The sequence below is a fragment of the Chiloscyllium punctatum genome, chromosome 3, assembly GCF_047496795.1.
Source record: "Chiloscyllium punctatum isolate Juve2018m chromosome 3, sChiPun1.3, whole genome shotgun sequence".
NCBI lineage: Eukaryota > Metazoa > Chordata > Chondrichthyes > Orectolobiformes > Hemiscylliidae > Chiloscyllium > Chiloscyllium punctatum.
The window spans coordinates 97,487,982-97,500,548 of NC_092741.1; the positions used below are offsets into that span (position 1 = coordinate 97,487,982).

General features: G+C 37.7%; 1 protein-coding gene across 1 annotated transcript in view; it reads right to left on the reverse strand.

The window, feature by feature from the left end:
* Window positions 1-8,721: 8,721 nt before the first annotated feature.
* Window positions 8,722-12,567, reverse strand: part of cdc5l (CDC5 cell division cycle 5-like (S. pombe)) — a 51,662-nt gene continuing 47,816 nt past the window's right edge. Inside the window, exons 15-16 of the mRNA XM_072557112.1 lie at window positions 10,173-10,385; window positions 8,722-9,211 (exon numbers count right to left, since the gene is read on the reverse strand). Coding sequence (XP_072413213.1) covers window positions 9,104-9,211; window positions 10,173-10,385 — 321 coding nt within the window. The 3' untranslated portion in view covers window positions 8,722-9,103. The remainder of the gene's footprint in view (window positions 9,212-10,172; window positions 10,386-12,567) is intronic.

Sequence of the window (12,567 nt, forward strand, 5' to 3'; positions counted from 1 at the left end):
TCACAGCGCCAGAGACCTGGGTTCAATTCCCGACTCAGGCGACTGACTGTGTGGAGTTTGCACATTTTCCCCGTGTCTGCGTGGGTTTCCTCCGGGTGCTCCGGTTTCCTCCCACAGTCAAAAAATGTGCAGGTTAGGTGAATTGGCCACTCTAAATTGCCCGTAGTGTTAGGTGTAGGGGAATGGGTCTGGGTGGGTGCGGGTCGGAGTGGACTTGTTGGGCCGAAGGGCCTGTTTCCACACTAAGTAATCTAATCGAAGGGCCTGCTTCCACACTGTAAGGGAATCTAACCATATGGTATGTAGTTTGACATTAACATAGCTGCATATGGCTGGACCTGGCTGTTCATTAGTACCTCAGTCTTCATTCCCTTGCTCTCTACCTTACACAGAAATAACCTTATTGCAATATATTCAATTTCAGCTTCATCCATTACCAACTTCAATTGAGCAATGCACAGACCATTTTCTATTTCATCAATTATTTCTGTATTTCTTAGTTCAATGCCCTTCACAAGTTGTTGACACTAATGCAGCAGAGAGGAAGTGTCCTCATAGATATGCAAAAGTCTAAAGTTTCTATGTCAATTAAAATATTCCTAGGTTTTTCAGGACAGTCAATAATAAATGTATGTGGTGCAGTACTTGATTTTGTACAATATTACAAACATTATGCTGAACGAGACCTTTTAAGGAAAAGTGCTATTATGAGAAATTGACTACATGTTTCTATATTGATAATTTTGATGAAAGTACATTTAACAGTCAAAACAAAATGGCTCTAACTGCAATAAAACTATCATGTTCAGGAAATGTTCTGTAATTACCACTTACCCAGTTTGCCTAGTATATAACAATGAATTGTTTCCTGTTCTCTTAAACATAGCTTTATTTTGTTATAAAACTTGATACTCCAAACTTCAGGGTGGTCTAAGTGTCGACTAGTGAAATACATGGTAAAACTTCCTGAATAAACATAAGAAACTGTAAGTTCCCAGGATGCCATCATAACAACTAGTTAATTCTCAAAACAGAAACTTAAGTGCATCATGCAACATTGTATTTGATAAATGCTGTGAAACTAATATGTTGGTAATATGCTTGTTATTCAACCATCTTTTCTAAATTAAAATTTGAGTCAGTTTTAAATCTGTACTTCTAGGATGATCTGGCCAGAAGTTCCTCTTTCATTTTTCTAACTACTCGTAATTTAAAAGAAGACAGGCTTGAACTATATGCATCTGGATTCAATATCCAAACATTTCAAATGTTCTCTCTTTATAGAACAGAATTCCTTAAGTAAGAAGAAACATAATTTATATATTTATGATTCTCTTGGCTTTAGAGATATTTACCACAGGAAATTCATAGAATAAAGTTGACATTGCACATTGTCACAAAGTAATGACTTTATAATATTTGGAAGAATGGAAGATAGCTTTTGCTTTATTTACACCATGTTGTATGAATCAAATGTTAAGACAGAGACCAAGTGCGTCTTCAACAATTTTAACATTCTGAAATTTCTCTGATATTAAAATCTAACAGTACCCTGAAGAAGCAATGTGCTGAAGCAGGTAGCAGCTGGCGTCAATACACAAAACGCAGTATCATGAGGCTTTGATGCCAGCAAGGAACCTTACAGCTAGTACGACAGTCCCATTACCACATTTCTCATAAGTAGGGAACTGGTAGTGAGTCTTGTCAAAATACTGCAAGTGAGTTTTAGAGCAGTATTAAATACTGCACAAAGTAAGTAGTTAGTCATAAATTTAGGAGTAAATTGCACACGTAAGAGACAACCAAAGTGCTGCTGCAGCCAGCAACATTGCGGTGTAGCTGTAATATCCCTACTTTGAGCCAGGAGGCCTGGTTTCAGGTCCCACCTGCTCCAGAGGTGTCATAACGTATTTGAACAGATTGATTAGGGAAAAAAATCCAGCCACTGATGTCCATGTGTGAACATAAATGAAATAGATAGGATTTTACAATTGACATACATGTATATCATTGGGACAGCTATCTTCTAGAGTTTATTGAATTTCAATTTCAATCTGTCATGGTGGGAATTGTATCCATAAACCCAAAGCAAGAGCATCAAGTTCTGGATCATTAGCTGACTGACATTACCACAACACCACTGCCTTACTGTAATTGATGACATATATGCTGAGGAGACTGCTGAGCCAATTTTTTAAGTTCTCTCTTAATTTGTTTCTGTCATTTAATGTGCAATTTATGGTTTATAATCAACCACAATTTGTCTGTTCGTTCATGTTATATTGGTTCTGAGTTCTCAAGTATAGATGCTTACTCGTGATAATATTTATTGTTTACTTTGTTTGACCCCTGTATAGCAACGTTAGTTTATTTTAAACTGTGGAATTGTGTGCTTCATTCTTTCAATAACTAGCTGAAACTTCAACTGTTTTCTTTCAACATAAAGTGACCGGTTTAGTCCAAGACCATAACAATGTTAAAAATATTGAAGCTTGAGGGCTTAAAGTGACATGGTAACATGGATATAAAATTGTTTAAGGTGCCAAAAGTGGAGACAAGTAGTGAATGTAAGTTTCTCAGGCTGGAGGGAAATATAGAGAGGCATCTACCAGTGATTAGTTGAGGACTGATGCTTTATTTTGATAAATGTTAATTACCTGAATTTGACTACAGAGGCAATTATTTCAAAGTTTGCAGATGACACCAAACATCTAAATGTAATAAACATTGAGGAGGACATGGACACATTATTGAAATAGACAGGTAGATGACAAATGAAATTTAAGACAGTAAATTAATAATAAATACATTTTGGCAGAAAGAATGAGGTGAGACAGTATGAACTAAATTATTTCATTTTTAAAAGGAAGTAGTAGAAAGTAAAAGAAATATAAATGTGAGATGCTGCATTTTGGGAAAGCAAATCTTAGCAGGACTTATATACTTAATGGTAAGGTCTTAGGGAGTGTTGCCGAACAGAGAGACCTTGGAGTGCAGGTTAATAGTTCCTTGAAAGTGGAGTCGCAGGTAAATAGGACAGTGAAGAAGGCGTTTAATGTGCTTTCCTTTATTGGTCAGAGTACGGAGTACAGGGGTTGGGAAGTCATGTTGCGGCTGTACAGGACATTGGTTAGGCCACTGTTGGAATATTGTGCGCAATTCTGGTCTCCTTTCTATCGGAAAGATGTTGTGAAACTTGAAAGAGTAGAGAAAAGGTTTACAAGGACTTTGCCAGGGTTGGGCGATTTGAGCAATAGCAACAGGTTGAATAGGCTGGGGCTTTTTTCCTGGAGTGTTGGAGGCTGATGGGGGACCTTATAGAGGTTTATAAAATTATGAGGGGCATGGATAGGATAAATAGACAAAGTCATTTCCCTGGGGTCAGGCAGTTCAGAACCAGAGGGCATAGGTTTAGAGTGAGTGGGGAAAAATATAAAAAAGACCTAAGGGGCAACACTTTCACTCAGACGGTGGTACATGTATGGAATGAGTTGCCAGAGAAAGTAGTAGAGACTAGTACAATTGCAACATTTAAAAGACAGCTGGACGGGTAAATGAATAGGAAGAGTTTGGAGGGATATGGGCCAGGTGCTGGCAGGTGGGACTAGATTGGGTTGGGATATCTGGTCAGCATGGACAAGTTCGACCGAAGGGTCTGTTTCCATGCTGTACATCTCTATGACTCTAGTAACAGAAAGAAATGGGGGTCTGTGTACACAAAACTTGACAAATCAAAACATGTTGAAGTAACTGTTAAAGAGAATATGGTATCTATGTCTTTATAAACAGTGACAGAGTAAAATAAAATTAGGATATGCTAAGCCATTAGGCATTGCTGGTTAGACCTCACCTAGAATATGGTGTCCAATTCCAGACACCATACTGTAGGAAAAATGACAAGACATCAGAGATGACACAGATAATGTGAGGCTTTAGTTATGGAAAGAGATGAGAGAAGCAGATTTTTTTCTCCTTAGAATAGCAAAAATCAATGAGAAATATGTAAGATCTGTTTAAACCAATCAATGGTTTTGATTGAGTGAGTAAGGAGAAACTGTTTTCAACAGCAGAAGGTTCAGTAACAAGAAGATAACTGATTAAGATAATTGGCAGAAGAATCAAAAGTGAGATGTAAAAAAATCTTTCTACTCAGTAATTTATAATCTGGAATGTACTGACTGAAAGAGTGTTGGACGCGAATTCAATAATTTCTTACAAAAAAAAGTTGAGTGAATACTTGAAGTGAAAACTTTAAAATGGCTCTGGGAAAAAATATACAAACATAAAGGTTAGGGACAGGAATCATCCCTTTGGGGGTCTCAAACCGACTCCAACTACCAATTATTTCACACCTGATCTGATTTTAGCTAGTTATGACCAGAAACCAGGGAAGGATTCCTAATTATGGTTCCAGATGATTACCCAAAATGTTAAGATCCCTAGTGAGGAGGGTTAAACAGATCCACTTCTTTATTCACCTGCCCCCTTGTTCTGTTTCAGAAATTTAAAAAGGATCCATGCGCATTCATTTCTGCCAGCCCAAATGCATTTATGTTTAAATTCTAGAATGCCAATTTTACTAGGCATTCTTGAATTTAGCAGAAAAAGGAAGTTAACTCATGCCTAAACGTGAGAAGAAATACGAATACAACACCTGTACACAGAATAAGAGGCGAGTTCATAAATGTACAAGGTTATATAAGGATCAATCTCTAAATTGCTCATGATGAGCAAATATCAAAAAGGACAAAAGCAAAGGCTGTCTGCCTGAACTCGTGTAGCATTTGGAAGAATAAAGATGAACTGATTATGCTTATGCATTCCTATTTGCATTATCTGGCAGCCATTACTGAGGTATGGTTGCAGGATGACACCAATTGGGATTTGAATATTAAAGGGTACAGGACACTTAGAAAGGTTGAGATGCTATGAAATGATGGAGGAGCTGTTAGTTAATTGTAGCATTAGCACAAGAGAGAGTTGTCATATATTTAGGAGACCAAGAAGTAGAAATAGTTTGTACAAAAATGAAAAATGTTAAAGACAAGTCACATGTGGGAGGCCTCTGAACAGTTATCACACAGCAGGAGTACAAAAGAAGAAATAATGGACCGTATCAGAAAGGAGTGATGATAAACACAGGAGATTTTAATTTATACATAGACTGGAAAAATCAGATAGGCAAAAATAGTCTAAATGAGGAGGTCATAGATTATTGCTCAGATTGGCATGTTCTGAATCCAGCCAGAGAGCAGATTATATGATATCTGGCAATGCATAATGAGATAGGATTAATTAATGACCACATATTATATCTGTACTATGATTAAATTTTACAGTTAATTTGAGAGCGACTGGAGTGAATCCAACACTAGTATTTTATTCCCAAGTAAAGTTGATCACAAGGGCCTGAAAGCAGAACTAGGTAAAGTGAACTGACAATTGGGATTAGTGGGTACGTCAATAGAGATGCAATGACAGACATTTAAGGTGACATTTCAGAATAAACAGAGCAAGCGCTGTGCAGAAACGACTGCTGATGTAAGACTCTTATTCAAAAACAGAGGGAGGTAAAAATACAGATGATTATCGGCCAGTTAGCTTAACATCAATTAACATTTTCAGTACTGGGCACCTGACAATTACTGGTAAATCCTTTCTGCTTCTACAGATTTAGAACAGTGAGAACTTAGCTAACCCTTTCATAACCTTAGTGATAGAATGGGAAGTCCAACAAAATATGTCCAATAATGCTAGTCTAAATCTAAGATGCTAATTGTAAATTTAAGACATGACAGGACAGGCCAGCCTAGTAGACCATGTAAGTCTGTCACATGTGGGCAGTCCTGCGTGCTGCCAGTGTCCTAGATGATGACATGTGCAGTAAGTGCTCCCAACTGCAGAAACTGGAGTTGTCGCAGCTTGAGCAGTGGTTGAAGACACTCTGGCACATCTGTGAGAATGAGAATGACATGGCTAGCACATTTAGAGAAGTGGTCACACAGCAACTCAAGGGACTAGAGGGAAGAAGGGAATAAATGACCATCAGACATTCCAGAAAAAAAAAGGCAGGTTATACAGGAATACCTTGGGGTCCAACTCACTAACCAATATTCTATTTTGAAAGATGAGGAGTGCTGATACCTCAGGGGAATACAGTCAGAGTTGAGCTTTTGACACCACAATTGCCTTGACTGTGCTGGGGGGAGGAAGAAGAAAGGAAGAGCAATGGTGATAGGGGATTCTTTGGTCAGGGGAGCAGACAGGCGTTTCTGCAGCCAAAGATATGACTATAAGATGTTGTGTGACCTCCCTGGTGCCAGGATCAGGGATGTCAATGAATAATTGTAAGGCATCCTGAAAGGAGAAGCTGATGAGTTAGAGGTCATGGTACATGTTGGTACCAACAACATGGGCAAAGTGAGGAATAAGATCTTGTATCAAAAATTCAGGGAGCTAGGCAGGACCTCAATGGTCATAATCTCTGGCTGACTCCCGGTGCCACGTGCTAACAAGTTTAAAAGTAGGAAAATAGGACAGAAGAATGCATGGCTCAAGGGTTCATGCAAGAGGGAAGGTTTTAAATTCTTGGATCATTTGGACCACTTTTGGGGAAGGTGCGACATTGACAAAGGGGATGGTCTGCATCTGAACCACATTATAAGTAGGTTTGCTACTACTGTTGGGAGAAGTTTAAACTAGTGTGGCAGGGAGGGGGCACGGAATATCAATGGAATAGAGACATGTCATACTATAGTTTTTTTCTCATAATATATCACATTTTTTAAAATTAAGCCTAAAGTTATCTTGAGAATGTGATTTAAAAGAAGTCTGGGATTTACATGTTAATGAACTGAAACCTGCAATCAATTCTAAAAGATAAAGACTTAACAGCAATCCAGGTTTGTTCAATATATTGTTTCAGTTGCATGAGACTGAGACCTTTTGCTATAAATTCTGTCTCTTATGATCCTGTTCCACAGCTACCCGATGAAGGAGCAGTCCCCAAAAGCTAGTACTTCCAAATAAATCTGTTTGACTATAACCTGGTGCTGTGAGATTTTTAACTTCATACTATAGCAAAGGAAGCAATCACAGTGAATTCAGCTATGTAAAGTGTCAAGAGAGCAAGGCAAGGCTGGACGGTCTTTACTTTAATCATAAGAGTGTAATAGGTAAGGGGAAATCATGCCTGACAAATTCAATACCGTCCTTTGAGGAGATAACAAGCAGGATAGATAAAGGGGACTTGGTAGACATAATATATTTATACTTTCAAGAGGTATTTGATAAAGTATCGCAAAAAAAGCTACTTAATAAGAGAAGATTCCATTGTTTTCGGAGCAGCATATATTAGCATGGTTTGAGGATTGGCTAACTAATAGATTACAGAGTTGGGATTAAAGCAGCATTTTCAGGATGGCAACCTCTAACTAATACTGTGGAGATCAGTGCCAGAATCAGGATTATTTGTAATATATAAATGACTTGGCTTAAGGAACTGAGTGTACTATCACCAAACTCGTACATGGGAAGGCAAATGTTGAGGATGACAAACAGTAAGCAGACATGCTAAAACTTGGCAGATGGAATAAAATATGGGAAAATGTGTGGCTATGGCAGAAATAACAGAAGAGCTAAATATTATTTAAATGGAGAAAGGTTGCACAAACTTGCAGTACAGAAGGATTAGATGGAAGGGCTTCAAGCAGTAATCAAAAAAAAAACAAGCATTTAAGTTCAACAGGTAAATGGGCAAGGTGAATGGAAAAGATACACTGGCATTTGAGACAGTCCTGATTGTTCACTTGATTGATACTGGGTATGGAGGGCCTATTTTATGTAGACAGGTTGAGTAAGTTGGGCCTGAAATCATTGAAATTTAGAAGAATGAAAAGCAACCTTATTGAAGATCTTTGGAGACTTGATAGTGTAAATGCGATAATGTTGTTTTTCCTTGTGGGAATGTCTAGGAACAGGGGCTGCACAAGGAGTCAGCAGCATACAAAGCATAGATAGCTGATTCATGATGAATAGAAGCATATTTACAAATGCATCACCTCACTAAGTAAAACGTATTAGCACCACACATAGTCTGCAAAGAGTAGGTGACATCTCACTCAATGCAAATAAGGAAAGATGGCATTAGAGATGAGGTGAATCCAAAGATAAGATGCTGTCTTTGGACAAAGACATGAGAAGACTGTATGACGAACTTTGTTCTGGTGCATTACTCTGATAATGGTTTTTAGGTGTTGGCCCCTTTTGTAGAATATCAGAAAATCTTCAAAGCTGATCCTAAATAATACTGCATCAGTAAAATGCATTTCAAGTGCTCAGGTTGGAAAGTTATAATAATCCAAAGCTGCAAATAGTGCTGGAAAGGATACTCTAATTTTAATGTTTGTAAATATATTTCAAGGATATTGTTGTTGTTCTGGGTTAGATCAAAACTTACTGGGAGCATTTTTTTAAAAAAGCCAAGGGCCTTCAAGATCATACACTGGCACAGTTTAGCATGTCGAAACTCAGACTTCCAGTACAGTCGTGCACCTTTTTCTTTTGCTTGCATCTATGATATACCAACACCAGCTGATTAATTATAATTTGAACGTTGAAAAGATGCAAGTCCCAAATAAGAGTGAATACTACAAGAATTTAACATTTGCTTTTATGCACACAGATCTAGTTATTTTCAAATTAAAAGGAAGTAAGTCAATGTAAAGAAAAAAAAATTCACATTTTATTAGAATGTTACTCAAATCACAGTACAAATCACCCTTTCATAAGTTTAACATACAGTTAAGAAATGTTCAGAAAAATATTTAATTCAGTACTGCTGAGATTTTGACAGTAGATCAGCTGAACATTGTTTTCTTGCACCACTGCCAGACAGGAACTTTACTCCATATATTACTTATGTTTTCCATGTGGAATATACAAAGGATTCATATATACTACAGCAAAATGCTAAGCACAGTTTGCATGGGGTGACATTACTGAAGTTTCCTTTTTAATCCATTATTGTAACAGAAAATACTGCTTAAATGGAGTTCACTGTACAGAACAATATGAAATGCATGTAGAACAGAGGTTCCGCTTTTCAATACTTGGCTGATACAAGCCCTTCTTTTTCCAGAAGTAGATCTGCATACCTTTGCTGGAGTTCCTTCTCTCTCTCCTGCTGCCGTGCAACATCTTCCCTCAAAGACTGAGTTTTTGGAGTTAGGAAACAATATGAGAAAAAAAACATAAGTTACATGATGCTTAATGACAGACCATAAAGCCTTTACTGCTTTTGTGGATGCATCCTTTGGATTGTCAGAAAACATTTATGGAATAAATTTCACTGAGACTTTTTAAATCACATGACTAAAGGTTGCATTCCTTAAATGTGCTACAGAACTTTACATAATGTTTGGCAGTTACAGAGCATATCATTCATGTTGATTATGAAAAATGCACCCTGTCAAAGATCGATGAGTTGTAATAAGATTGTGTCTAATTGACTAAAGTGACTTGACACAAAAAAACCCCCAGAAGTAATTGAATTCTTCATTCAATGCCAGTACTGCAATTAATAATTTGTTAGTAGTACCAAGGAAATGTAATTCAGAATGAATACAGCAATTGAGTTTTTCATATGACCATTGAGGACAGTAGTCTGCCCAAGGCCATAATTCTTTGGATGAGAAAGCATTCTACCTAATATTACTAAAGCTATCCACTTAGTACTATATTCCATGTAAAATCAAGTGCAGATCAGAACCTAAACCTTTATCTTCTATTGTACACAAGAGTCTTCCTTCTTAGCACTTGCCATATTATCCCTCCAAAGGCAATGTAGGCTCATTAGAATTTAGGACTGAATACTTCAGAGTGAAAGTAGAGGCACCACAAATTCATTTCTGTTTTAACTGATGCTTTTATCAATGGAACTGGTTTTCTACTGAAACGAGACAGGCATTTTTAAGTTTTTGTTGATTTTTCTCAGTTGCCTTCTTTTACGATAGAAAAAAGCTTATCACTCAAGCCCAGGTTTCAAAACCATTTTCAATTTACTATATGATACAAAAATTATTTTAAGAACTCATTTTAAAAAATACATTGTGGCAAACACAAAAATCTACTGATTCTGCACAACTCAAATCAGCAAAGATCATCAGAATTACCTCTTGTCGCCTTGGAATAGCTATATCCTCATGCTTCTTTAATTCTTCAAAGGTACATAATTCCAGGTGTGCTTGCTCAATCTGATCCCAGAGATCACTCAACTGTTTCATAAGACCTGTAGCACGTGACTGATATCCTCCAAGCAATATCTTCAATTTTTTCTCCATTTTTGCTGCCTGTTTTGCTTCTGTGGTCATGTGATTTCTGTTGGTCTATAACAAAAGCAAACGGTGATTATGACTCAAAAAATAATCAGCAATTTCTAGAACCAAATAAAAACTAGTTATCAGCAAGAACTGTTATATCACCCCTAAGGGTGTGCAGTAATTTTATTTCAGAACTGCTACATCACCCCCAAGAGTGTGCAGTAATTTTATTTCAGAACTGCTACATCACCCCTAAGGGGGTGCAGTAATTTCATTTCAGAACTACTACATCACTCCTAAGGGGGTGCAGTAATTTTATTTGGGATTTTGAACTTGTGATAATAACAAGGGCAGTTTAATGAAACACATTTAAAGCAAGGCATTTTGTCCTTTTTTCGAAGACATTTGACAAGCTGTAGTACAAAGGGATTACAAAGTTGAAGGAGTTGCAGGCACTCGCAACATATATACCTTTCATACTGCTCATAAACAAGTGCAGCCAAGATAACAAACTTATTCTGACTAACTTAAAATAAGCTATAGTTGACATTTTAAAAGTGGATATTATCAACCTCATGAGATCAAACTATGAATTGTGGCAAATATTTTTAGGGAATTTGTTTAAAAAAAACTGATACATATGGATGCAACTTCAAAATTCATAAACTGTCTTTTTAGCAGACCAACACCCTATAATGAACTTGTACAGCACCTTCAATGTTAGAGGCACAATTGCATCAGTCAAGTCATGAGCTTTAAGAAATAAAAATAGAAATTGCTGGAAAAGCTCAGCAGATCTGGCGACATCTGTGGAGAGAAATTATCGTTGACGTTCCAGGTCAAGAGACCCTTCCTCAGAACTGCTGAGTTTTTCCAGCAATTTCTATTTTTGGTCTCTGATTTATAGCATAGAGTCATAGAGATGTGCAGTATGGAAACAGACCCTTCATTCAAACTCATCCATGCAAACCAGATATCTCCACCTAATCTAGTCCCACCTGCCAACACCCAACCCATATCCCTCCAAACCCTTTCTATTCATATACCATCCAAATGTCTTTTAAATGTTGTAATTGTTCTAGCCTCCATCACCTCCTCTGGCAGTTCATTCCATACACGAACCACCCACTGCATGAAAAGGTTGCCCCTTAGATCTCTTTTATATCTTTTCCCTCTCACCCTAAACCTATGCCCTCTAGCTCTGGACTCCCCGACCCCAGGGAAAAAACCTTGTCTATCTATCCTATCCATGCCTCTCATGATTTTATAAACCTCTATAAGGTCACCCCCCAGCCCCCAACGCTCCAGGGAAAATAGCCTCAGCCTATTCAACCTCTCCCTATAGCTCAAATGCTCCAATCCTGGCAACATCCTTGTAAATCTTTTCAAAACCATTTAAAGTTTCACAACATCCTTCCAATAGGAAGGAGACTAAAATTGCATACAATATCCCAATAGTGGACTGACCAATGTCTTGTACAGCTGCAACATGACCTCCCAACTCCTATACTCAATACTCTGACCATTAAAGGAAAGCAAATCAAATGCCTTCTTCACTCTCCTATTTACCTGTGACTCTATTTTCAAGGAGCTATGCACCTGTACTCCAAGGTCTCTTTGTTCAGCAACACTCCCTAAGACCGTACCATTAAGTGTATAAGTCCTACTAAGATTTGCTTGCCCAAAGCACAACACTTAGCATTTATCTAAATTAAACACCATCTGCGACTTCTCAGCCCAACTAATCAAGATCCTGCTGTAATCTGAGGTAACCTTCTTCGCTGTCCACTACAGTTCCAATTTTGGTCTCATCTGTAAACTTACTAACTATATCTCCGATGTTCACATCCAAATCATTTATATAAATGATGAAAAGTAGTGGACCCAGCACCGATCCTTGTGGCACTCCACTGGTCACAGGCCTCAGTCTGAAAAACAACCCTCCACCACAACCCTCTGTCTTCTACCTTTGAGCCAGTTCTGTAACCAAATGGTTAGTTTTTCCTGTATTCCATGAGATCTAACCTTGCTAACCAGTCTTCCAAGGGGAACCTTGTTGAATACCTTACTGAAGTCCATATAGATCATATCCATCACTCTGCCCTTATCAATCCTCTTTGTTATTTCTTCAAAAACTCAATCAAGTTTGTGAGACATGATTTCCATGCACAAAGCCATGTTGACGATCCCTAATCAGTCCTTGCCTTTCCAAATATGTGGAACTCCTGTCCCTCAAGACTTGCTCCAA